Consider the following 27219-nt stretch of genomic DNA (forward strand, 5'->3'; position numbering starts at 1 on the left):
TTCTAATTAGTTGAACATCAAGTCATTCATAAATTTGTACTTGAAGGATTGGACAATTGTGTTAACAATGGGGAGTGTTTCCTGGTTTCTCAATGTGTCATATTAAAGCCCACAAGGAATGTAGGCTATGCGTGTTTTCTGTTCGACAATATACTTGCAAAACTAGTGGGCACCGTCCATTGTTCGCATTTCACATTCGTTCCACATGGGTTTCCGAGACAGTTGTCAGGTGGATTATCCGTGGATGACCGAATGCTGTGAACAAAGTAGACGGGAGAGGATTGTGTGCCTAGTTGGAAATTGTTGTTATGGCGTGATGGCCAGTCATGTTTTATGATTTCAGATTTAATCTCCTTTACTTTTACGACTCAATTTAAGTCCCGCCCATATACACATCGACCAATGACAATAAAATGTTCTTTTCTAAACACCAATCAAAATGCACGACAGCTTGGTGTTTCTTTCGGGGAAATGTGGGACTCAACAATGAGCCCCTCGACCTGAAATGTTGCTGGGATACTGCAGTGTTTTAGCAAGCGAGTAGCCTGCAAGCAGTGGGGGTAGAGAACAGGGGAGGGTCTACAGAGTGGGAATGGTGCTGATCGGGGTTGCCGAAGTGTGTTGTGATCGTATTACAGAAGAGAGGGAAAGGTTGTCTGTAATGGCACATTGCTAACACACAGCAAGAGATGGCTGCTACACTGGATTTTTCTATCGAGAGGATTTCGCACCGGTCGGTTATTTAGCTATGGTTTGAGAAGACGTTACGAAGCCATCACCATGTCATCCGAATTGATTTTCGGTAACTGCTGGATATACAAACGAGAGTGAAAATCAACAGAACGTTACTTGTCTGCGGCTGCTTTGCTCCTGAAGGCTAGCGTTGCCTTACTATGGCCGAATGTTCATCCGAACTGGATGCCAAGACAGTCCGCGTGAAAACACGTTTTTGTCCAGTTCACAGAATGTGCTGGTCACGGTAGATATGATTGTCGTCAACCAGGCATTGAATTGCAACAAGCAAAGGTTTTAACCCTAAGACATTGCTGTATGACCACCAGCCTCCATTACAGCGGATGGTCTCAACAGCTGGAGGTTGGATTACTGTTTCTCTGTATAATGTTTCAGTATAGTGACACTCAGCGTGCATCTATAAAAATACCCAAGGTTGGACTGTGGTCATGTGCATCTAACGGAGCTTGCAGTGTTTTGACCTTCTTGTTGGCGGTGTAATTTTCGTGAACACGTCGATCCTCAGGCGTGCCCATAGTGCCATATTGTGCTAAGGAAAGTAAAAGTATCATCAATCATGTTTTCGGTCCGCATTGTCAATGCTGATTATTACATAGCTTGTCCTATTAAGGATTTGGACGTGTGCTATTCGGAATTCAGAGAAAGTGGAGTGAAAAAGGTGCCTGTCGTCCGGATCTTCGGGGCAACACCTGGTGGTAAGTATGTCCACCAGATTTTTAATGAAGGGTGACCTCTGCATGTTGCAACACAGCCACGCGGTGCTATGGCTGAGTAGCTCTAGCGCCATAAACATAAACAACTTTGTACACGATGCACTCTCATTAACAATACAAAAAAAATGACAGTATGTAAATAGGCTTAAGAAATATTGTTATGTTGTCAAAATACATTGTTTGTTTTCTTTTTTTCAGTCAACGTCAGTTGCCCTTTTGGGTGCTGTTTTAGAGTTCTGTTCTGTTTTTTTTTCTGTCGTTTTCTAATTGATGCATCTAAATTGAGTTTACTTTAAATTAGTAACTAACCAGTGAAGCGATGCATTGTCTGTTACACTGGTAATGAGATTGATATTGGGGAGCGCCACTGTCAACATTGAGTCGGTCAGAGCTGCAACCGCATGATCCCTGCTTTTGCCGGGGGGATTTGCAGTATGGGTCAATGGGGTATTTAAATCGAAAGGTAGAAGTCCACACCGTGACTTGGCAAGAGAATGGTATGATTGCTTATGTGTATACAGTTTTGCTGTCATAATGCTGTATGATATAATGTGTCTTATCTGGCTCAACCAGATATATTATCAAAGCCATTAACAGCTTTGATTGAAATGGCCCATGGACTTAATTTGTGTCTGTGTTGAGATCTAATATTTACCCTCAAGAGTTGTACACTTTTTAAGCTATTAGAAGTGTACAATTCAGTTCATTGTTATGGTCTGTTGTTTTGGCAAAAGTCACAAGAATTTCACTTGGGCACCACAGAGGCCGAGGCCAAGGAAAGTCACCACTCTGCTCTGGCGGATGAGAGTACAATGACATCTCCATCTGGTTGATATTAGTAATAGCTGCATTCAACGGAAACTAGAGGCCATGTTTTTCCATTGGCACTTTATCCTTACGTTGCAGCTGAAGAGATGTTTTACCATTTAGCATTGTCACTTAGAATGAATAATAATAAATAAAAAAACACCATCTGCACCATCTAACCCAACCTTTTGCTTGTCCATGTAACCTACTGAATCAGAAGTGAAAGCTGCAGTACCTTGGTTATGTCTCTAGTCAAATGTCCTTGTTTGGTCAGACAAACTCAGACAGACTCTCCTAGGAGCTGAGGAGTTGTGTGTGTATGTGTGAGGAGTCCCTGCTGTTTCTCTCTCTCTCTCTCTCTCTCTCTCTCTCTCTCTCTCTCTCTCTCTCTCTCTCTCTCTCTCTCTCTCTCTCTCTCTCTCTCTCTCTCTCTCTCTCTCTCTCTCTCTCTCTCTCTCTCTCTCTCTCTCTCTCTCTCTCTCTCTCTCTCTCTCTCTCTCTCTCTTCCTTCCCCTCCCCTGTATGTTGTCCTCTTGTGACCCAAGAGTTGCTCTGACACGTTTCTCCCTGTCCATTTGAAACCACTTTTCCTGTTTTCCCTGTGTTTGTTGATCATCAGTCGGTCGAATTTGACTTTGAAGTATGCACTATAGTGAGCGGAGTCCTGACGGTTTCCTCACAGCGCTGTACCCTTTCGGCACACCTCAACCGGTTTGCTGAGGACTTCTCTCTTCAAGTTCTTCCAACGTGCTGTCTGTTTGGGAGCAAAGCCTGGGAGGACGAGAGATTCATTCCCAGACACATGCTGGTACTTTGTCATCATGCAGGCTACGTCTTAAGGAGAGTAGGCCCTTACAGTGGCCCAGAGGAGCATTCCAGTTTTAGACTGGAATTTAGTCAGGGTTGAGTAAGGCATGCTGTTTTTGGTTTACAGCAGGACTGTGTGTGTGTGTGCATGTGCACATGCACAGAGGGGAGGAGAGTCTGCGTGACCAATCGCCCTGAATAGGGGTCAAGCAGTGAGGCGCGGAGAGGGATAAAGTAGCCCCCCATCCCAGGCCTGCCTCTCTCCCGGGGAGCTCCAGAGCCTTGTGAAGGAATGCCTCCCCGATCCATTAACAGGATAATGAGCAGCTCAAAGCCTGGGTGGCTCATTACTCAAGACGGCCTCTCTGAGGTGCCGCCCTCTCTTTACCTCCACCCACCTGCGCTTATCAGTGCAATTCAGATAGAGTGATAATTACCCACTTTTTACTTATGGGGATCAAAGGACTTTCTCTCTCTCTCTCTCTCTCTCTCTCTCTCTCTCTCTCTCTCTCTCTCTCTCTCTCTCTCTCTCTCTCTCTCTCTCTCTCTCTCCCTCTCTCCCTCTCTTTCTTTCTCTCCACCTTGAGTCTGTCTTTCTGTTCTGTATTCATTTAGGCATAAAAGCTGGAACTCCTCAAGCTTGTCTCTTCCAGAAATGCATTGAGACTCGGGCGGCCAGTATGAGGTGAAACGTGCTGAATGCAGGACTTTGCCCCGGGGGATAATCCCGTGCTCTGATGTCATTGTGAGGCCCACAGGAAGCTGAGGCTCCCCCTGACATTGATGGCAATTAACTGCCTTTAAAGCCCATTTGAAGGTGGGGAGCAGTGGGTCGATCCCTGCTGTTCCGACTTGGCACACCACATTTCTTCACGCCTTAAAAGAGGAACCATATCTCTCTTTTTGTTCTTAAGCTTCCTATAGAAATCGGGGCTCTTTGGTGTTCGTCTCAAGTTCAACTCCATTCTGTTCATCATCTGTTAGTCTCTGTTTGTTTTGACGTCTTATGGCCCCACTGAAGAAAGAGTATGTGGAAGGCCATGCCATCAGGCCTATTTCTGCAGAGCGTTTGTATAGTGTGTTTGACATTTGCAAATGACTTGCCACTGACATTTCAATGAAGACTTGGGTCAAGAGAGAGACACACACGGACTGTCCTCAGCGTCATTCCAGTAAAGATGTGGATGGACACAAAGTGGACAGGCACCTCTGTAATGTGCCAGTGAGATTCCTCTGCTCCACCCAGCCGTGACTTACCAGGATTAGGTGTGTGTCCTTTGATCAAGTTTGAGCCACTCTTTCTCTCTTTCTCTCTTTCTCTCTTTCTCTCTTTCTCTCTCTCTCTCTCTGTCTCTGTCTCACCTACACACACACACACACACACTTACACAAACACACAAACACACACACACACACACACACACACACACACACTAAACAGGAGTCCCTGCAGTTCACACTTGGGACTGATGGAAACCCTGGTCCTGTACAGTAAGCCATGGGTGTGTGTAGCAGGGAGCCCTGTAGCAGCACTGACCTGCATTTGCGTCCTCTCCCTGCAGCTCTCTCACAACACCGCCTCCAGGAAGGGAAGTGGAAGAGCCTTGCCCTCTGAACAAACAGCATAGTGGCTCATAATAGCCGGGGCCTAGTGTTTAGTATTGATCCAGATTGATGCTAACTGTCATGGTTGCTTGCTGTTGCTTTTGCTATGGCTGTGTCTGAGCCCTCTGTGTTTGGTGACCAGCGGTGTTAACGTGTGCAGCTGTCGACAGACCGCCCTGATTGATTTGTCTGCTCACACAGCACACACAGGGTGTTTCTCCTGCGCCGGCCCCAGTCAAGGTCACTGCTGCCCTCTGCCCACTGCCCTCCTCTCACAGGCACTCGGGGCCTTAAGACGTATGACCCATCCTCCAACACCAGATAAGTCTAGATACGCTGTAGCCAACCTCTCTAGGCACGCAATCAATTTTGTTAGGGTGTATCATTTTTTAGGATAGGGCCTATTGCTTAGAACTGGTTGTCTGAATCAGGAAAAAGGTAGCCTACATAAAAATGGACACTCATTTCAAATGTCATATCAAATCATATTTCTTTTCATTATCAGTCATTAAGCATATAGATGATTGGTTTAGTACCAACAATTTTCCTCTCCCAATGAGGAATCCCTGTGAAGTCAAACTCATGATTCTTGGCTATTCAACATTCCTCTGTGTATTCTCACCTCCGATCTGGCACACGGGCTGTCTAGCAGGGGCTCTGATAGCAGGCAAACCACAGACCTTCTAGGCTGTTTCTTTCTGTGCCAAGAAGATAATAATGATTTTTAAAAAGGAAAAAAGCACGTTTGTACAAAAGACCAATTCATTTTGAAGCATCTGATTCATAACTTTCTGTATCGGTGTCCTTGAATGCCTGCCAGGTCTGCAGGAAGCGAGGGAGTGAGAGAAAGAGAGAGTGCGCTGGTGGGCAGGCATGTCCAGGCTGCCCTATAGCATTCAGCCAGCCAGTGCAGCAGTGGAGCAGGGCAGTGCTATTAACCAGCGCCGCTGCTGTTGTTTACCTGGCAGCGAAGTCTAGAAATGTGTGCTGGTGGCTCGGCTAGGTCTGAGCCCTACTCGGAGTGATGAATGGACATTTCACCCGAGTCAGCACAGCAAGTGTGTTGTGATGGCTGACCAAAGGCAGCATGCTCACTGCAGTCACACACAGGCATGTAAACTTGCTCAGAGGCCATGTGTCAGACCTGTTAATCTCTTTATTAGTGATGTGCCAACTCCCAGATGTTACACACACACACAAACACAAACACACACACACACACACACAAAAAAATGTTGGGATGGTTGCTGAGGCCATCCTTAAAAATATTTTCGTTTGCCGTAACCCGACCGACCCTGTCAATTTAGAACCGACCCAAATATTTATTTTTTTCCCCTTTTAGTCCGACCGACTTGCCGGTTGTAAAACTTGCGTTAATACCGACCGATTGTTTTTTTTTTTTACTCTAAACAACCAATACAAATGCAATAAAATAATATTTCTTTTAGTAGGCCCAAGTATTGTGAATATAAATTGCCTACATGCAAACGTGGCTCACTTAAAAAAAAAAACCTGTGGCGTCATCTCTACACCATTGGTTTTACGCATGTCACACTATGGCCTACGCTTCGTTTCATTCACACAAACTGATAACGCTTTTACTTGGCACGAAGTTCTGGAAGAACTGTGGCCAGATCTTTTTTCATCCCTCCTCCCCTAGTCTAACGGTGACCGTGGTCGGAGTATTGAAATTGGTTGTGGTCTATTCAGCATTTCTCAAAATATGGGTCCGCAACATGGAGACTGCTGGTCCATGGAGTCGTGGGAGGAAATTAGGCCCGGTGCTTCATCTGATAATTTGCTGCGCAGTTGATCAAGAAACCGCTGGATCGACGTAAAAAAGAAAACAAACGTTTCTGCTATCGATGTCATTAAACATGGAGCCCTACAATTAAGTGGTGGTATGAGCATTCATTCAATCTTGGCCTCTGCGAGAGAAACTGAAACTAATCGATAACGTTGGTATCAAAGCTCCGCTTCAACCTGTTGGAAGGCTATTTATTTATTTAACTAAACTTAATAGAACGACGTGTTTTTTTGGAACTTCCTTAGAAACAGAGCAGAGACTGTATAATACACTGTATAGCATTGAGTATTGCATAGTCAAATTTCAATATAACGTGGCCAAGAGCTATTGTAGCCTTCTTTCTGGGTACATGTAGATGAGCCCTATGACCCAAAAGTCTGCCATGACCGGGCCTCAGGTCAAAGAAGTTTGAGAAAGGCTGGTCTATATAACCTGCATCAGAATGAGGTTTGCAATGGTGCGCCCTGAAGGCACGGGTTGAAGACCCAGTCAGTTACGATCCACGATATGCACATTTGTGTAAATTCATTCCTCACGTAATCACCATGACCAAAATTGTACTTTTTTTTTTTACTTTGAATCTTGAAAAAAAAAAAAATATTGACCTACCTACCGACCCATTTTTAATTTTTTTTGGCTGTTACTGCAAACAAAAATATTTTTAAGGATGGCCTGATGTGCCACAGCATGTGCCATTTTGTTGGTTTTCCAGTGCATACTCACACACTTTTTTGATTGGGCTCTTTCAGTGGGTGGGTGTCCTGCTTGCAACCCTCTCAGATCCCGGGGGTGGGGTAGGTTAGTCCAGCTCTGCCCTGCTCTGCTCTGCTCTGCCTTGCCTGCGGCTCACTAATGCTATTGTTTCCAACGGCTTCTCCAATCCCTGGCTGTTTGTGGAGAAGTGGTCTTGGTGCTCCTGACAGATTAAGACCTCATTAGAAAGTACAAGAGAATTTGGCACAGAGACCTTGTGAGCTGGAAAGGAATGAATGCCAAGGACCTGTCATGCTGTGCCATCCAAACCACACACACACACACACACACACACACACACACACACACACACACACACACACACTCTAACTTAGATGGAAGTGAATTGCATTGGCTGTTTAAGTTTAAGGAGGTTTTTTGGTTGGAGCACTATTGTTTTCACTTAAAGCTGGTAAAGAATGTGCTGATGTGGTTCCCCTCCTCCCCCTCACTGCATCAGTACAGTGGGTACTGGTCTGTAGTGGAGCAGTGGGTACTGGTCTGTAGTGGGTGCTGGTCTGCAGTGGGTAATGGTCTGTAGTGGGTACTGGTCTGTAGTGGGTGCTGGTCTGTAGCGGAGCAGTGGGTACTGGTCTCTAGTGGGTACTTGTCTGTAGTGGGTGCTGGTCTGTAGTGGTGCAGTGGGTACTGGTCTGTAGTGGGTACTTGTCTGTAGTGGGTGCTGGTCTGTAGTGGTGCAGTGGGTACTGGTCTGCAGTGGGTACTGGTCTGCAGTGGGTACTGGTCTGTAGTGGGTGCTGGTCTGTAGCGGAGCAGTGGGTACTGGTCTCTAGTGGGTACTTGTCTGTAGTGGATGCTGGTCTGTAGTGGGTACTGGTCTGCAGTGGGTACTGGTCTGTAGCGGAGCAGTGGGTACTAGTCTGTCTGATTGGGACGCTTTGAGCTTGTGCTCTCTGCAGTGCGTAGAGCATACCCTCACACTCATCATAAAGGAGGCTCATCTGAGGGGGGGAGGGGAACAGGGGCTTCTAGAAGCCCGCGCTATAAATAACTTCGCTTGTTTCTAAATGAAGCCCGGCTTGCTTTTGACACCAGCGAAGGAATGCATAATAGGACAATTAAATTAGGAGCTGGAATAGCATTTCCTGTGGTGTGGCATGCACTGTACCCATTTGGATGAAAATGGTGCTTATTTACCAAACTCCATGTTGTGGCAAGCCATTTATAAACCTTCTAGTATCCCTCCTTCATTTTCTCTCTCCCAATCTCTCTCTTTGACTCAGCGCTGCGCACTATGATGTGTGGCAGTGAGGCATGCCATGAATATCAAATGGTGAGCGGGCGGTGAGGGGGCACGGGGCCAGAGCGCTCGGGGGGGAGAGAGTCCTGGCGGCCTGGCAGCTGCTCAGTCGGTCTCGCACGGCTCGGCGGGGTCATCACACGTCTGCGCCGGGGCGCCGGACACCATCCAGGACTGTGATGTGTGCACAAGTTTCCCTTTCTCTTTGTCTGCTTGAGGGGGGCTCCCATGTGGTTTCTTTAGGTCTGTGTTATGGTTTTCTATTGGCTGTCCATCCTTAAGGAATCTGAATGACTGGACTATGGTCCAACTGATAATTAGGTAATTTCCTTGTCTTTCCTAATCAGTTTAGCTGTAGTCTTGCAGGTTATCTAACCACTCTGCTATTCTCCTCTCCCTCCATTCTTTCTCTCTCTCTCTCTCTCTCTCTCTCTCTCTCTCTCTCTCTCTCTCTCTCTCTCTCTCTCTCTCTCTCTCTCTCTCTCTCTCTCTCTCTCTCTCTCTCTCTCTCTCTCTCTCTCTCTCTCTCTCTCTCTCTCTCACAGTATGTCATGTCACTCTCTCTTTCAGTATGTCATGTCACTCGCTGTTAACTCTGCGTTGTGTCCTGTGGTGTGGGCAAGCCTGGTGTGGTCAGTGAGGCGGAGCAGATTGCTGCTGTCACCATGGCCTTTCACCTGAACCCAAGAGAAACCCTGCCATTTTCACACACACACACACACACACACACACACACACACACACAGACAGACACACTCTCTCTCTCTCTCTCTCTGTCACTTACTCACTCTTCTTTAGATGGTGGTCTGTGCTCACCATTGCAGGAGCAGAGCAGGAGTGTCTAGGGCAGTGGTCACCGAGTCTGCAGGCCACCTCTGTGTCCCTCTCCATGTCGGGCTTTGCGGGCCCGATGGCTCAGCCCATAGCTGTGTGACTCATATTGGCCTGCGTAGTTTAGTGTGTCCCCAGGAGTGCGACCACATCCCTCACTAGTGATTTGTGTCTTTCCATCCGCCTCACTCTGCTTGTCCCATGTGGCTGCCACCCGGTCAGTTTTAATTGCAAGTGGTCAGCCTAAAAGCTCCTTGGCGTCTTTACTGGGGTGGCGTGTGTCTGCGCAGTCCAGACCCCACTGCCCCAGGGCTCTGGCCAGTCTAACTCTCTGAGCTGTGCTGGGGACGTCCTTCCCCTGGTCCCGCCCCCTGCTCTTGGTCTCCCTGAGGGAAATGGCCGTGGGCTGTGGTCACACACATGTGGCCTTTGTCTGGGTAATTTTGAGCTGGGAGAGAGAGAGAGAGAGGATGACCACAGAGTCTGCAGTTCAGACAGCTAAATGGCTCTGCCTGTCAGAAATAGGCTCAATCTCTCTCTCTCCAAGCCAGTAAAAAAAAATGGTCCCCAACCATTTTCCTATCAACATCTAGGCCTGTGTCTGTGTGTCTGTATCTGTGTCTGTGTGTGTCTGTGTGTGTCTGTGTGTGCGCGTGTGTGCGCGTGCAGCTGGTTGTCTGACCTGCGTATGTCCCAGTCTCCAGCATAGTCGGGCATGATGACCTCTGTCCATCCAGCCCATGCTGTTAGCCATTAACAATTACCTTCAGGCTAATCATTAGCAGCACAGCAGCCTGTTAGTGCCTCCGCTGTCACACGTCCTCACCAAGGTGTGCATTTCAGCCAGTGGAATCCGTAGGCTGCAGATCGGTCATTGGGGGTGGTTTGTTTGGAATGGGATGGTGAGAGTTTTGGGAAGTCCAGTTTCTTCCCAGTTGTGATGCAGTGTGGTTTAGCGTGCTGTTTTTGGTCAGCCACTGAGGTGGACCCACACAGAGACAGGGAGAGAGAGGCAGAGAGAGAGAGACACAGAGAGAGAGACACAGAGAGAGAGAGACACAGAGAGAGAGAGAGACAGAGAGAGAGAGAGACAGAGAGAGAGAGAGACAGAGAGAGAGAGAGAGAGAGAGAGAGAGAGACAGACAGACAGAGAGAGAGACAGAGCGAGAGAGAGAGACAGAGCGAGAGAGAGAGACAGAGCGAGAGAGAGAGCGAGAGAGACAGGCAGAGAGAGAGAGAGAGAGAGAGAGAGAGAGAGAGAGAGAGTGTGTGTTGGTTCACATTTTTCCATGAGCTAGCTACTGAGCAGCATGTGGGTGTTGCTTCTCTGAGCTGGCAGAGGGGTTTGTGGGGGCGGGTAGGCGGGCAGGAGGAGTTACCGAGCAGGAGCCGGAAATCAATGGGGAATGAGGTCAGTGTCACCGGAGCCTTCTGGATGCCGGAGAGAGAGAGAGAAGTAAGAGCCGGAGAGTGAGCCAGCAGACTGACGGCCAGAGAGAGAGGGAGAGAGAGAGGGAGAGAGAGAGGGAGAGAGAGGGAGAGAGAGAGGGAGAGGGGGAGAGAGAGGGGGAAGGGTAGAGTAAGAGAGTGGCATAAAAGAAGAGACAAAAAGAGAGCCAATAGATCACCAGCCAGATAGATAGAGGGATAGTGGGGAGAAAAGGAGAGTAGAACAGAGAGAGAGAGAGCATAGTGCAGACTACAGAGAGAGGGAGAGCGAGAGCATACAGCAGACTGCCAGTCAGAGACTGAAGGCAGTTCCAGGCGTCACCAGCTGCCAGTGTGAGCAAGGGATAGGGAGAGGGGTAAGAGAGAGAGAGTGAGAGTGAGCCCTGGAAACAGCCTGCCATGGTAAACACAGAGCAACACATCACACAGCGCTCTGCTGCACAGCCCAGCAAAACAGCCCAGCAAAACAGCCCAGCTCAGCTCAGCGCTGCCTGTGTGCTGCTGACAGCCTGGCAGGCGCAGTGGTGGGCGGAGAGATTGCCATGTTGATCGCAGCACCGTCACGGCAGGCCTGACTGCACTGACACAATGGAGGCTCTGACACAGGAGGAGAGATGCACAGAATGCCGGCCTCTGGGCAGGCAGTGGCCATTGCTCTGAGGGTGGGGGTCCTCTGTGCGCTCCTGAAGAGCCAGGGAGACATGGAGAGGTCAAGCAGTGCTTGGACAATAATGATGGACATGTCATGTTGACTCTGCAAAATGCTTAATCCATAAAGCAACCAACCATCTGTCTGGCTCTGGCTGTCCCTGAGAATGTCAGATGTAAGCAAAATCGATTCATGTCTTACCCATGGAGGCACTCTGAACAAAACACACACACGCACACAGGGCTCTCTTAACTGTCTGTCATGTGGCAGATAAACAAGCTGGTTTTAAGGCTCCTGACCTCTTCAGCTGTCCTGTGCTGCCCAGCCCGGCTCAGCAGTTAACCTTACACCCAACGCCGCCACAAATAGCCCCTGCAGCAAGCGCGCCATGATTGTGTGTGTGTGTCTGTGTCATTAGGCCTGCACGAGTCTGCACTCCTCCCCCTCATCTCTCTCTCCCGCTCTCTCTCCCTTGTTATTCTTTCTGTCTATCTCTCTCTCACTTCCTCCCCTCTCTCTCTCTCACACACACACACACACACACACACACACACACACACACACACACACACACTCGTACAGAATACATCGGCTACACCACAGACAGAGATTCTGCCTTTGTTTTCCACTGCAGAGCAATTGCTAATTGAACCCTTTCCTGTGTGAGTGATCTCCTGGGGGGGGGGGGGGGTGTAGTGTGGCACTGCTGTAGATGATCACGATGCCGGGCTCCTGCTTTGCCCAGACAGCCTCTTATTGCTGGGGCTGGAAGATGGATAGCTCCCTGGGAATTCTGGGGGTGGCTGATGAAGCACAGGCACAATTGTCAGTGCCTTGTTTCCCTGCTGCAGGCGTCGACTCTTGGCCCAGACCTCCTGCGAGCACCTGATTGGGCGAAAGCTGCTAAGAGAGGCTGTGATTGAAGGCATGGCTGTTCACATTTCGTCTTTTTTTATTTCTTGCCTCGTCTTGCCTCCTCCTCTCCCTGCTGTCGTCACTGTAGCCTCAAACACCCTCTCTCATTCGCTCTGCCTCTCTCTCTCTCTCTCTCTCTCTCTCTCTCTCTCTCTCTCTCTCTCTCTCTCTCATTCTCTTTGTTCTTTCTTGCTGCCTGCAGTGCTTCACTAGATGTTTGCTCTTCCTCCTAGACACACTCTTCACAAGTCACTTTTCTGTATTCATCCGTAATCTTACACTGATTGTGCATCAACGGTGTTGTTTGCTCGATTTCCTTTCTTCTTCATTCAAAGAGAAACACAGGGACTCTCTTGCTGCTCCTTGTATTCCCCAGCTCGCCCATTTGTTTTTTTCCCGGGAGGAGTTTTTGTCGGAGACCACAATGCAGTCTCTGTTGGGTTTGGACTGTGTCACACAGTCCTGTCCACCTGGCTGCAATGACCATCGCGTACCAACTGCGAGCGGAGACCTGCGGCGTGGAACAACAGCGACGGCTCGTCCTGACATTTACACTAATGCGTTTGAAACGAGCCGCTGTCTGGACGCCACGCGATTGAGCAGCAGCAGCCCTCCACACGCCCCGCAGCAGTTAAGTCGTTAAGGACATAGCGGTGTGTACGAGACGGCCGCCGGTGGCAACACCTTATTGAACACCAGTCCAGACGTCACAGACATCTAACAGTCTCCCATCCCATGAAGCTACTCTAAGTATAGGCCACAGGAGACACTGGAGCTGTGAAGGTGGCTGGAGAAAGAGCTGGATCTGCAGTCTTGCTTATATTATTTCCTCTGCTCCAGACTCACACACACACACCCACACAGCTACTCCTTCTGGCTCACTGCCAGGATGGCCCTGTGTGTGTGTGTGTGTGTGTGTGTGAGAGAGAGAGAGCGCGAGAGCGAGCAGCACATTGTACTGCTTACTATTCTCGGTGTGTTTGTTTCGATGTGAGTTGGGTTCACTGGCTGGGTGACTGGGTGGTGTAATGTGAAGTATGAATATATTATCTGGGGCCAGTTTCTCTCTCACACACACACACACACACTGGGTCTTCCACCACCCGCCTTTCCATCAGAAAATCACAATCGTGGCTAGAACACAGATCCCATCCATCACGGCCGCTGCTTCGTGATAAACCTGTCCGTGCGTCCTTAAGCTGACCCGCAGGAACGCCCCATATCTCTCTCTGTCTCCCGGCCAAGTGCGCCGCCGCCGAGCCCAGTGCACTCATCCCCTCAGCATCACTGCTTTATCTGCCCCTTATTTATGCTCCGCCTGATGGCTCCCAGCACGCCCTGGTGCCAGAGGTCACACCTGCAGGCCCCGCAAGGGGCTACGGAGGGCCCCCTCACAGGCAGCTTCATCTCCCTCCTTACCACCACCACCACCACCTCCTCCACCACCACCACCACCACCACCATCCCCCGCACCCTGCAGCTCCGTCAGCCAGCCCTTCCTGCCATCAATCAGGGCGGCCGTGTGAATGGGCATTCATCACAGACAAGGCCTGCGCTCTGTCTGGGCTGCGAGCGGCCAGGCAGGCAGGCAGAGATGAGCCGGTGGTGGACGAGGGAGAGGTCATGAGTGGAATGAGGAAGTGGTGGTGGTTGTGGTGGTGTCATTCCAGCTCCAGTACATGACACCATACTATGTCTGTGTCTGCTGAGAGCCACTGTGCCATTGACCTGGCCTGGACTCAAGACTGGCAGAAGAAGAGAGGAGAGAAAGAGATAGGTGGGGGGAGGTGCAGAATGGAATGACATGAATGAGATAGGGAGCGAGAGAGGAGGGGGCTGTTCAGGCACATGCTTTGCTCACGTGCAGGGCTGCTGCTGCTGTTGCTGCCTCTGCTCTGTGCTGCAGTGGAGGCAGCGTCTCTCTCTCTCTCTCTCTCTCTCTCTCTCTCTCTCTCTCTCTCTCTCTCTCTCTCTCTCTCTCTCTCTCTCTCTCTCACACTGCCTTTCATTCACTCAGGAGGAGGGGAAGGGGTAGAGGAGGAGGAAAGCCCTTTCAGCTGTGGACAGGAAGCTCCTCACACTCCCAGCTCCGCTCTCCCTCAGTCCCTCACAACATTGTCCTCTCCTTGTCCCTCCATGACCACGTGGCCTTCCTCTCCACCTCCTTCTCCATGTCATGCTTGTGTGTGTGTGTGTGCGCTTTTGCATTTTATTGGGCTTTATTGTGTGTAGGGTGATATTGTGAAATCTTGGGCTTCATGTCAGTGAGTCATACCTCTTTTTTCCCCCTTTTCGTTCCTCTTTTTTTTTCCGAACACATTCTCTCTGTCTCATGCTTTCCCTTTCCCCCCAGTTTCAGGCAGCTGGGTAGAATCAGTCATGTCCACCTCCCCACTGTCTATTTGGGCTTGTGCTCACCAGCCACGTTACCTAGCAACTGCAGTAGGAGCAACTACTGTCTACTGGTGCTGGCGACGTCTCTAGTGCACATACACACACACACACACACACACACACACGAGCCTGTCTGCTCCTTTTGCTCATCCTGGCGGGGCCGACGACTCTCAGAGGGTTGACCCCAGCTGTTCTCTCGCTGCGTGGCGTTTAGTCCTGCCCGTCCTTCCTTCCTCAAGGAAATCTCTGGCTCTGTGCCAGCGTCTCTTCCTCATGCGTCCTCAGCCACCAGGGAGCCGGTCAGCCGGCGAGTCCACCCACCCGCGCTCCGCTCAACTCTCGGTTGGTACCCCTCCTCTCTCTAGCCCGCTCTGAGCGCTGCTGTGTGGGCATGGACTCTTGGGGGAGCCCTGGGGATCCAGCTGAGGCGGTCAGAGGCTGGACTGGGATGGCAGCAGAGCGTTGGCGGCTCGCGGCAATGTAGCTTCAGCTACAAGCTAGCTCCTTGGGGAGCCGCAGAGCCACACCACTCTGCCTGCCATGAGTCTCTTTGTGCCCTGGACATTAGCACCCCCCCTGGCCCTTCTCAGCAGCCCCCCTGTCCTCTGGAGGCGTGTGTGTTTGCGGTGTGTGGGTATGATGGAGCACGTGTGGGCTGTGCCGCCAGCATGGGCATCCCTGAGCGGTCAGGGGTGTGGGGGGTCTGGACGAGCCCCAGCAGGGGTGTCTGATGAACATGCTGGGACTGCTGGCCCAAAGCTACGCCACCCCCTCCAAGGCACGGCTCGTCTGCCCACCTCCTCTAATGTGGAGGGTTGGAGGTGCAGGCTGGCGCCCCGTGTGGCATCGCGCACAGGTGGTGGGCACTGGCATGCAGATAGTAGTGGCCATGGTGGATGCCTCCGCTTTCCAAATAGCAAAAAACGTGTGTAATGATGCCAGGGAGCCAGCGCTTTGTCTCCACTTGTGGCAACAGATGGGAGGAGTGTGTGTGTGTGTGTGTCTGTGTCTGTGTCTGTGTGTGTCTGTGTGTGTGTGTGTGATGGGGGTGTGTTAGTATATGATGAGTATGCTGTGGCATGGGATGAGTGTGTGGACCTGTAGAGCAGCCATGTTGCCCCTCCTCCAGTCCCAGTGGTCAGAGCCATCTGCTCAGTCAGCTGGGCTTGTTGGCCAGCAGCAGCACAGGACCAGGGATGCGTCTCCATAGATGCCCTGTCCTGGGTGTGTTCATATGGGAGTGATGCGTCTCCATAGATGCCCTACTGTCCTGGGCGTGTTCATATGGGAGGGATGCGTCTCCATAGATGCCCTGTCCTGGGCGTGTTCATATGGGAGGGATGCGTCTCCATAGATGCCCTGTCCTGGGCGTGTTCATATGGGAGGGATGCGTCTCCATAGATGCCCTACTGTCCTGGGCGTGTTCATATTCAGCACAGACATTTTCTTGCTAACTCTGCAGCTTTACTCTTCATTAGCGAGTATAGCTATTCTCCTTTGTGTTGCTGCTCTGACCAGTGTCCAGCTGAGGACATGACTCGGGCCATCCCGTCTTTAATAAGACTTTTAATGTGTGGGCCTGCAGGGTTTTGGCAGCAGAGGGACGGTTTGAATGGCCCCACTTTGGCCCTAATGGAACTCCTGTTTGTGCTGTGCACTCAGGTCCGCGCTATTTTTAGTGCGCCTGATGACCTCATAGGCAATCACTTCCATCGCGCTGGGTACTTTGAGCAGCACGCTCGGTGATTTAGCTAATGGTATGCTTTACACGGCTCGGGCCAATCAATCAAGACCGTACACGGCTGCACTCAATTCATTAGGCGGTTGTTTGGCAGGGGTTGGTCAGTGGCAGGTCATCTGACTTTACGTGGCTAGAAAGTACATGATGCCAATACTGCTGATGGGCTGTCCTCTGAAAACCGAAAAAAAAAAGAGAACTCCTTGCATAATCATCAGGGAGAAGTGCACGCTTTGAAGCTGTAAGCAGTCGCAATTCAAAAAGAATGTGAAATTGGTTCTTTAGGGATCATGGTGCTGTTTGTGCCAGTTGATTTGTCATGTTGCTGTTCAGAGGATCTTTGCCTTGTCCTTAAAGGGGCTGTGTCTGCTCTTTGTGTCTCAGGCCAGAAGACGTGTCTGCACCTCCACGGCGTCTTCCCCTACATCTACGTCCCGTACGATGGCATCAGCCCGCAGCCCGAGCGCTACCTGCGCCAGGTGGCCTACAGCATCGACAGAGCCCTCAACGTCTCCATGGGCAACCCCTCTTCCAAAGCCCAGCATGTCTTCAAGGTGACGCTGGTGTCTGGCATGTAAGTCAAATAAACATGGTTTGCTTTTCTATTGTCACACACACAGAGCCTCCAGACCCCACCCCCATCTCCCCGCTACATTAAAAAGGACGCCAGGGTTTCCAGGAGGAAGTTGTGCTGAAATATCAAACCTGCTGTTTTGGTCCTGATATGTCACAGCAGGTGAACAAGGGATTGTGAATGACACCACTCAGTTACTCCCCTGCTTGCCATTTCCTCCTATCTAAATCCTCCCCATAAAAGTGCCGGGACTGATCTCTGAATGACCTCTAGTCTGCGTGTCCGTGTGGGATGGCTCAGGCAGGGAGCTTGTGACTTACTGTATCCTCTCCTCTGTGCTCGCGCAGGCCTTTCTATGGGTACCACGCCAAAGAGAAGCCATTCATGAAGATCTACCTGTACAATCCGCAGATGGTTAAGAGGTCAGTATGGCTTGGTCAAGAAAGCCTGATGTTGTGAAATGTAACCCACTGTGCTCAAGAGCAGCCCTGCAGCTCATAGTAGTGGTCTTGACCAGGAGAGTGCTGTGTCTGTGCTGTGTCTGTGCTGTGTCTGTGCTGTGTCTGTGCTGTGTCTGTGCTGTGCTGTGCTGTGTCTGTGTCTGTGATGTGTCTGTGGCACTGTGAGAGAGGGAGATGGGGATGACTGCATAGGAGAGATGGCCTGCATTCTGCATCTATTTTTAGTCTTTGAAAACACCAGCCTGTGTGTGTGCGTGTGTGTGTGTGTGTCTATAATGGGCTAGAGGGGCAGTAGAACACCTCCACATTATTCTCCACTTCCTCTAGTGCACCTCAGTAACTCTGATGCACATAAAGCAGCCTGTTTACTGTTTACTGTGTATGTGGTCACCCTCAGCCAAAAGGTGACACTCGAGAAAAGTCTTAAATCACACAGTCCCTCCTGGGAAGTGCGGATCACATCAGACACATTGATTGGATTCCTGTGTATGGGGGCTGTTTGATGGGTTGAGATGCAGAGACCCGTGGTGCTGTGCACTGCACTCATTAGCATTTTCATGGAATAATTGCAAATCAGGCAATATTTCAGTCATGCACTCGTCACCAGAGCATATCTCAGCTGATTAATAGTCATCAGTTATTCCCCTTAGTGTGCTAATGCTCCTGTGTGCTAAATTCCCCTTATTTGAATGCCTCGTTACCACAGGAACCCAGGAAGTTTACTTGAATAGTGACCTTCAAGAACATTTCCTCTGAACACACTAGCTACCAGGCCTGTGAGTGTTTGGGGCAACACAATCATCTGATTGTTCTATATTAGTATTGAGGCATAATGTTCTGCTATATGGATGGGCCATGACTGTGACTGATCAGCTCTTCCTGAGTGTGTTGTGTGTGTTGAGCTGCTGTGCTTTACTAAGTGGGTGAGTGTGTTGAGCTGCTGTGTTTACTGAGTGGGTGTGTGTGTTGAGCTGTTGTGTTTACTGAGTGTGTGTTGTGTGTGTTGAGCTGGTGTCTTTACTGAGTGTGTGTGTGTGTGTGTTGAGCTGCTGTGTTTACTGAGTGTGTGTGTGTGTGTGTTGAGCTGCTGTGTTTACTGAGTGTGTGTGTGTGTGTGTTGAGCTGCTGTGTTTACTGCGTGCTGTCCCCAGGGTGTGTGAGCTGCTGCAGGGAGGCGCCGTGATGAACAAGAGCTTCCAGCCGCACGAGGCCCACATTCCCTACCTGCTCCAGCTCTTCATCGACTACAACCTGTACGGCATGAACCTCATCAACCTAGGAGCCGTCAAGTTCCGCCGCTGCCCACCACAAGGTGACGACGCCACACTCACACCCCGCAGACAGACACTTTGGGAATGCTGGGAATGCTACTTTGGGAATGCTGCTTTGGGTCCAGACTCTCATTGGTCTGATGCAGAGGAGCTAGATAGATCAACCTGTACGGCAGACGCATCCCTGGTCCTGTGCAAATGATCTCAGCTGATATTCTGTCTAAAATGGAGTGGAATGGAACTTTCTAAGTGACTCCAAACTTTTGACTGTTAGTGTACATATTTCATTGTATTATGTGTGGGATTAGGCCTAGTTGTTGATAGGCTTGTGTGTGAAAGTGGTGTATTTAAGCTCAGCACATTGTCCCAGTAAAGGGAAGGTTCAGCATGGGGAAAGAAAATGAAGAGTGGAGTGCAGAATGAATGACGATTTCAAGCTTCTATTTGGGCCCAGTAGAGAAAAGCTGCCTATGTGCTAATGATAGTTGTTGTGGGTTGTCTGCCAACATGGCTGGCTTGCTTGTCTGCCATCAGATGTGATTGGTGTTTGATGGGGAGTGTTTGATAGCAGGGAGGCTCTAGTCTTGTGGGTATGTGTTGTGTACCTGAGCGGTTCATGTTGTTTGTTTGTGCTCTGGTGCTGTGTGTGTGTGTGTGTGTGTGAAATGTGTTTGGTGCAAAGGTTGGGTGGAAGTATGTGCCTCGGGGTCTCAGGTGCTATCCGTGCAGCTGCAAGTGTGTCTACTCTGTAGGCCAACCTCTGTCCTGCTCGCACTAAACCACAGCACGGGTGTGTTTGTGTGTGGTTTTTCAGAGAAGAGGTCACAGGAACACACACACACACACACACACACACACACACACACACACACACACACACACACACACTCTGCAACGTCCGTTGGAAGTGCGGTAAGCAGTTCAGTTACTCTCGCAGACGCGGGTGCTTAATGTAATAGATTTAGTGGAGCAGGAGGTTGGTGCTGGGCGAGCTGATAAGAGTGGACAGGGGGGGGGGCAGTGGAGGACTGCTGAACTTAAGCCTGCCTGAGCACACACACACACACATATATATACACACACACACACACACACACACAGCCTGACCCCACCATGCCAGAGGGCTATGAGCCACAGCCTGTCTGTAACACCAACCCAAACTCATAAGACGAGGGATTTGTGCATTGCATTGCATTCATTCATGCAGGCAGACACACACACACTCACACACACTGACTCACACACACTGACCAACAACAGGAGAGCGTATCTGTGCTCATGTGCTCACTGTTTTCAAGGCCAGAGGCACATTCCCGTGGCTCCTACTCTTAATATCCCTGCCAGACCTCCCCCCCCCACACACACACACACACACACACACACACACACACACACACACACACACACGCCGGAGCCTCCGCTCAGCAAAGGCAAACTTCCCCTCTGACATGGAGCGCCGTGCTCTCTTCAACTGCTGAACTCCTGCTCCTCCAATCACAGCCCTGCAGCCTTAACACTCCCTCGCAGCCCGCAGAGTGGACAAGGGGGAAGAGCCGTTCACTCCGGGCTCTGCCGAGGCGTCTGCCACAAACATAACCACACAGAGGAGGTCAAAGGTCGTCCTGGCCACTCATTCATCGCTCCTCATCTGCCCTCCTCTTCGCTCGGGTGTTGCTTTTCTTTTTGTTTGTTCATCTTTTCTTCAGTCCAAGCCCCGCCCCCCCACTCTTCTCTTTCCTCCTCCCACTTCCTGTGTTATTCTTTGTTGTTTGCCGTCTTCTAATATTTATCTTTCTGTTCATTTATCTTTCCTCCACCTCCCCTCTTTCTTTTCCCTCACTTCTTTTTCCCTGCTGTTCTGTCCGTTGTTATTTCTCACATCTGTGAGCGAGTGATGAGTAGGGAATTGGGAGTGGAAGAAAAAAGAGAGAGGGAGGGAGAGAAGGGAGAGGAGAGGGGTCTGCCGTGTTTGATGTGGGATGAGCGTTAATCCCGAGCTGCGCGGCTGAGATGGGAGGACGGGTAGCTGGCAAAGCGGGGCCCGTCGGCCACATCACACGCCCTGCTGGACGCAGGCCGGAACCCGGGGTTAATGAAGCAGCAGGGAGCCTCTCCCTGTCCAGATTAACGGAGGCCCAAAGCCCCCGCCCGCCACCGCCGTCCTCCTCCACACAAAAGGTGGCCTTCAGGGTGACCGGCATCCCCCAGGAAATGAGTTTGCAGGGGAGAGGGACGCCTCTGCACCTGTGGGCAGTATTTCATTTATCCCTTTAGTCTCCCTTTTGTAGAGATGCCACCTGACATGGAGGCTGAAAAAATACCAGCGGCCTAAAGGCAGAACAAAGTAGTTTCATTAGTTCATTTAAGTTTATGATGCGGTCAACTTTACATTTTGCTTTTCACTCAGTGGCTTCTAGTGAGTCCCACACTGGTTAGTTTACATTGTACTCATGCAGAATTTTGTGTGTGTGTGTTCTCCAGCTGGGGAGGACTCTGTAGTGGCAGGGGGCAGTCGGGGCCCCAGCAGCAGGACCCCAGAGTGCCCCTGGAAGAGCCCCAACACCTCCAAACTCAATGAGAGCGTGCTGGGGGGGACCTTCACTCGCTGGGATGAGGACGCACTACCCTGGTGAGGGAGAACTCTCTGGAGTCTTTACACTTTCATTTGCACACACACACACACAGACACACACACTCACATCCACACACAGACACACACACACACTAATGTCCTTCCTGTGTTTTTCAGCTCTCTGGTTCTGGAGGCGGTGGCGAAGCAGAGCACGTGTGAGCTGGAGGTGGACGCTGTGGCTGTAGACGTCCTGAATCGCCTGGAGATTGAGAGTAAAGACCTTTTACTCTTAACCACTGAACTAATATAGTTTAGCTTTATTAACATTTGCCACAACTGAAATGCGTTGTACATGCAGTAGCAGCATGATCTATACACCTTCAGGTGCAGTGCTTGAAATTGAATGGTAATGACAACACACGAAAATAAGTATGTTTGTGTGTGTGTGTGTGTGGGGGGGATGATGTATTCCAGTTGGCTCATGCTAAGCACTAAGCATATATCAGTGCCTTTCAACATTAGCATCTGCACCAGGCATGACGTTTGGACAAAGACGCTGACAGACTGTGCTGACGGAGTAGTGTCTCAGCCCTCAGGTCTGCTGGACACAGCACACACGATGACCTCAGGACATCAGAGACAATCCTGTCACTCACACGCTCTCTAGGCACAGACCAACACAGAGGACCCTCCCCCTCTTATACCCTCTGACATCCCATCTCAAAGGGAGGAGGGTGCTGTGGAGAGAGAGGGTGAGAGATGGAAGGGAGGGAGAAAGATTAGAGAGAGGAGTGGAGACAGACCCAAGTCTTCACAAGAAGTGGCCTGTTTGTGACAACATGAAAGTGAAATGGAGTTTGGACCTGATAGAACAAGTGGCACTAACTCTACTGAACTGGAATAGACGCTTGCTCATCTCCCCTGCCATTAGATCTCCATATGTGCTAATGGTGTCCGCACAGACACCGTGAGAGTGAGAGAGTGCTTTTGCGGTGGGTTCTGTGTGGGTTCATGTTCTCTGTTTTTCATAAGTGCGTCCATAAGAATACACTGAAGTAGCTCTGCTACTTTTCGCTGTATATGATTGCCACATATGTGGCCCCCGGGTTAATCCAGTATCACTACTGACTGAGTCAGTGTTCCTTCTTATGCCATGTAGGTCATTGATTTGGTTATTCTGGATGTCTTCTGACTTACGCATACACTATGCTCATATGCATACGCTGGAGTGCCTTGTGCATCTTCTTGTGAATTGCTTCTCTTGTGCACAGCTGAATAAATCTACATCCTGAACTTTTCCATGACAGAATATCCTGTTTTACTTTGGTAAACTACATTTTTACTGACAAAAGCAGGACATGGATGAGAGGAGTAGGGTGTGTTCTTATGTTTTGCATTTGCTTTGTGCAGAATGCAGACTGCTTGCTTTTATCACATAAAGCATGCTCTTGTTTGAAGAAAGGAAATGATTAATTCGCCCCTCAAGTTTTTACCACTCTGTTTTCCACACATATTAACCAAGTGTCTTTAAAATGGGAGAAGTGTGACGTAACTCTCGTGCGTACATAATAAGTCTTTATTGCTGTCGCTATCATTTGTAACAGAGTATGAAAACTTAAGATCTGTAACACTTACTGGGTGTGAGGTTCTTGTTTCTGCTGAAGGCTGGGATAAAGGTGACAAGCAAATGGTAGCAGCAGTGTAGTTGACTGCTGTCAGTTGAACTGATTCTTGCTATCTGCCCCCCCAGATCAGATTGGGAGGAACCCAGGACTGCAGGCCATCTGGGAGGACGAGAAACAGCGACGGAGAGAGAAGAACGAGTCCTCCCAAATTGAAACCCCTGAATCCCAGGGTAAGACTGCCCGACTATCACATTGTTTGAAGTGGGTATTTCATGCTGATCGTTAGACGTCTGACTCACAAAGTACAGGAGGCCAATTATGTGGTACAAAGAGAAAACACATGCTTGGATCCGCGTGAATGAGTCAGAGTGCACCTGTGTGTTGAAAATCGTGGGTTTCATTGAGATCTGCTGTCTGAGGTGATCAATCACCTGGCGTCAGTCATCAAAGTCTAACTGCTTCCCTGCTGCTTCTGATGCTGTTCCAGATCGCGGGCTGCTAGATGGCGTGGAGAGTGAGAAGATCTTCATGAAGAGACTCAAGGAGATTCTACGTGAAAACCAATTCAATGTGTAAGTGAAAACGAAAGACATTCTTTGACATTTTTTGTTCTCATGGCAAGTGCAAGAAATAGTGACCAGGTGTGATTAATTTTTCAAATTCCGTTGGAGGATGTCATTTTCTTTTTGTTTCACTGGAAAAAATCTCTCATAAATTCGGTCCATACATTGTACTTGAAATGTTTGAGCGCTAGCTTATATGTGTAGGCAGAAGCAGTTGTGTATTCTCCCATGACCTTGCTTTTACCCAGCCTCCTTCAGTCATTCTGGCAGTTGTCATTGAGATGGACTTTATGGGTGGCCTTCATCCAGGGCTCGGTGTCTTTCCATGCTTTGAGAACTGCCGTTAACAAAGACATAGAGGAAAGAAAGCCCTAAGAGTAATGGCAGATCTTCCCTTTTCTCTTGCTCTCACAGTCTGTTTCCCATTATGAAAGGGATGGCAGAGACACATTTTTGTAGCAATAGACAAAAGCACACATATCCTGATCCATGGGAGCCCTGCAGTTATCCACAGGGATATGCTGTAAATGACAAAGAAGTTATTTTATGTCTAAATTTCTAGGCTTGGTTCAAATGGTTCAAATTATGTTCATTTTTTATAACCGTGCAATCATACTGGCAGTTTCTTTTTTCCATGCTCTTGACTGGCATAGATTAAGGATTTGGAAACTTCTACAGAGGGGCAGAGTGCAGAGGGGAGGGGAGTTGATGATGATGATGTATGTGCCTGAACCTCCATTTCTGGTGTGTGGATGGTGGGAGGGCCTCTAAACGTAAACATGTGCTGCTTCCAGATACATTAGCGAGACACGATGGCGACCACATAGGTTGAGGAAAAGACCCAATTGGTGTGTACAGTTTCCCTGTGTGCTTTTTCCAGCTTGATGTCTTCCATCAGGCCTTGGTGGGGGCATGGAGCGCTCAGAGAGAGGAAGAGGGAAACTATTGAGGTCTGGCACTGCTCTGTGTTAGAAGGAGGAGAAAACTGTTTTGTTTTCAATAAAGTACAGTTGGCCAAGAGCTTGTCCTTGCGTCATATCCAGATGGCTTCTATTCATAGTTTGATACTTAGGAATAGGAGAGGGGCTGAGATTTAACAGATCCATCATGAGTAGAACAGCATGAGAACATTCTGGGCTCACGTGACGCGAGTGTCGGTTTGGCTCTGTGTGCGCTGCATTCCCGAGCTGGCTCCCGCACCGCCGCTTGTGCCCTCCTGCTTCTCTGGTGCTGCGAGACTGCCGTCTCCCGCCCTGCGAGCCTCCGGAACAATCCGAGACGGAGACTCCGCGACTTCTCCGAGAGGAAGCGAGGGCGGAGCCTGTGCTGAATTAAGTTAATCACCGCTGGATCTCCCCGTGCCGCCAGCTCCCCCCCCCCCCCTCCAGAGCCCCTGGAGTCGTTAGCAGAGAGACTAATTAATACGCGAGGAGCCAGCCGAGCACAGACCTCGCTCTCTGGAGTCTCTCCACACTCCCACCACGGCCTCCAGCTGAGGAAATAAAGCCACTGAATGTGTCTTCAGATCTAGCTCTACTGAAGCTTCTTAATATGAGGTGCTTGTGTGTGCTTATTGTCATTTTCCACACCGTTGTGCCACTGCTGCACTATGAATAAATACAATTGGGCATGCATAGTCAGCGCCACAGGCAGTGTTTGGTTTCCTCGTTTGTTTGTTTTGAAGTGAGGGAGTTTGGTAGAGAATCTGGAACCTGTACCAGGACCATCTGGTATCAAAAAAGGATCAGCTGGATGCCCGTGGGTCTATATTTAGCTAAAAGATATTCACAAACACAGAGGGAAGTAGAAGGAAGAAAGAACGTGCATGGAAGGGGCATGTTAGGTGTGTTGAGGAGGAGGTATTCTCGGAAGAGTTGAGTCCTCAAGAGCTTGTTGAAGATAGAGAGGGATGCCCCTGCCCTGGTAGCATTTGGTAGGTCATTCCACCAACTGGGAACAACAAATGAAAATAACTTGGACTGCTGAGTACATAGGGGCGCCAGTGCCAGATGACATTCCTTGGAGGACCGCAGTGGCCGAGGGGTAACATAAGCCATGATAAAAGTCTTTAAGTAATTGGGAGCAGACACAGCCATCACTTTGTAGGCAAGCAGTAGTGGCTGGGTGGCTAATGAATCCAGAGTGTGTCTCAACTCCTGGGGGTGGAGGTGTGTGATTCAGGTGGTCTCCAAACCAGTTGCACTGCCACTGCACTGGAAGTGAGGCCAGTCCCACATCTAACTGTTAACCTCTGGCCACAGGACTCAGTCTGGCCTGGGAGGGGACAGCGAGGAGGACGAGCCCTTCCCTGGTCTCTCACTACACCCTGATGTCCTGACCCCACAGGACCTGCACGCTCCTCCCGCTAGCCAGGTGGAGACGCACAGGGACACGGCCACAGGTGAGACATGCAGCACTGGTGCTAGAGTTGTGAAAGCAGTTTCCGGTACTAAGCAATCTGGTATCACTCATTCTTTATTGATCAGGATTTTGTTTTGTATATTCTTTTTATTAAGCCTACTACAGTTTTTGGTGTGACCAAGGATCAAAATGCATAGCATGCATAGTAAAATTGGGGAACATATTGTTCACTTTCAGAATAATATCATAATTATTTTTCTAGAAATATTTTTTATTTTAAAGACTAAACCTTTTTTAAAGCATTACTGTCTAAAATGATTTATTGCTGTCATTTTTGATTATCAGTTGCCATGACTTGCCCTTTAGATACCAAGAGACCTGGTGGGCGGGAAACTGACTCGGCCATTGTAGATGAAGAGGCCATTCTCAGTCTACTGGAGAACAGTCAGACCTTTCTTCCCCTCTCGCAATCATCCAATCAGTCTGGACTGGGTAAAACGCTGCACTCCCCTACGGTCATTTGATGGCCCCTTAATGGCAGACCACAGTATGATAGAATAATACATACCATGATAATGGTTAGCAACAATAAAATATGACATTCACTAACTTTAGATTATTGGCTTTGTCTTTCAGAGAACAGCCAGGACAGGGCCTTGGATGAACTCCTGGCTGGGCTTGAGGACCCGAGGTTTCAGGCTGATGTGGGCAGGCAGGCCACTTTTGGCAACAGTGGGAGCTGCCCTTACAACAGCGATGAGGAGGAGGCGGGGCCGGAGCTGGAGAGGGAGGAGGCAGAGCTGAGTATGCTGATGTCACAGAGATGGGATAATGACATTCCTGAGCAGACAGCAAGACAAAGGTTTGCTTACATTTTTACCTCCTCACCTACTTTTGATGGTGTTTTTATTTTTGGTTCTTCTGACCTGAATAACCTCGCCTCAAACCCATTTGTAATTCTCTATTTGGTCTCTTAAATATATTGTGATTAAAAAGATAAAAGGGAAACTGTCCTGACCTGAATGACCTCACTTTAAACCCATTTGTAATGTTCTATTCAGTCTCATGTATATTGTGATTAAAAAGATAAAAGGGAAACCATTTAAAGCAGCCAGGACTTTTGCTCAGTCAGTGCTTTTGTGACTTTTCCTGCACAGACTCTGTCTGAAGGACAAGGGTGAGGGATCCAGTGAGGAGCAGCAGGACTCCTCAGAGGAGGAGATGGACTGGAGTGGAAATAACTCCCTCTTCGCTGACCTGTCAATACCCCAGTTGGACGGGGCTGCAGATGAGAACAGTGGTGGGTCTTG

General features: G+C 49.5%; 1 protein-coding gene across 3 annotated transcripts in view; it reads left to right on the forward strand.

Annotated features, from left to right (window-relative positions):
- Positions 1–479: 479 nt before the first annotated feature.
- rev3l (REV3 like, DNA directed polymerase zeta catalytic subunit) overlaps positions 480–27219 on the forward strand; it is a 43243-nt gene continuing 16503 nt past the window's right edge. For 2 of the 3 annotated variants that reach the window (XM_048251379.1, XM_048251381.1), the window contains exons 1-12: positions 480–1448; positions 16867–17056; positions 17404–17478; positions 18669–18829; positions 21270–21417; positions 21538–21632; positions 23111–23215; positions 23473–23557; positions 25810–25949; positions 26255–26401; positions 26546–26771; positions 27067–27209. In XM_048251379.1, coding sequence (XP_048107336.1) covers positions 1310–1448; positions 16867–17056; positions 17404–17478; positions 18669–18829; positions 21270–21417; positions 21538–21632; positions 23111–23215; positions 23473–23557; positions 25810–25949; positions 26255–26401; positions 26546–26771; positions 27067–27209 — 1654 coding nt within the window. In that variant the 5' untranslated portion in view covers positions 480–1309. The remainder of the gene's footprint in view (positions 1449–16866; positions 17057–17403; positions 17479–18668; positions 18830–21269; positions 21418–21537; positions 21633–23110; positions 23216–23472; positions 23558–25809; positions 25950–26254; positions 26402–26545; positions 26772–27066; positions 27210–27219) is intronic. The other variant, XM_048251380.1, reaches the window with a different exon arrangement.

The sequence above is a fragment of the Alosa alosa genome, chromosome 8, assembly GCF_017589495.1.
Source record: "Alosa alosa isolate M-15738 ecotype Scorff River chromosome 8, AALO_Geno_1.1, whole genome shotgun sequence".
NCBI classification, from domain to species: domain Eukaryota; kingdom Metazoa; phylum Chordata; class Actinopteri; order Clupeiformes; family Clupeidae; genus Alosa; species Alosa alosa.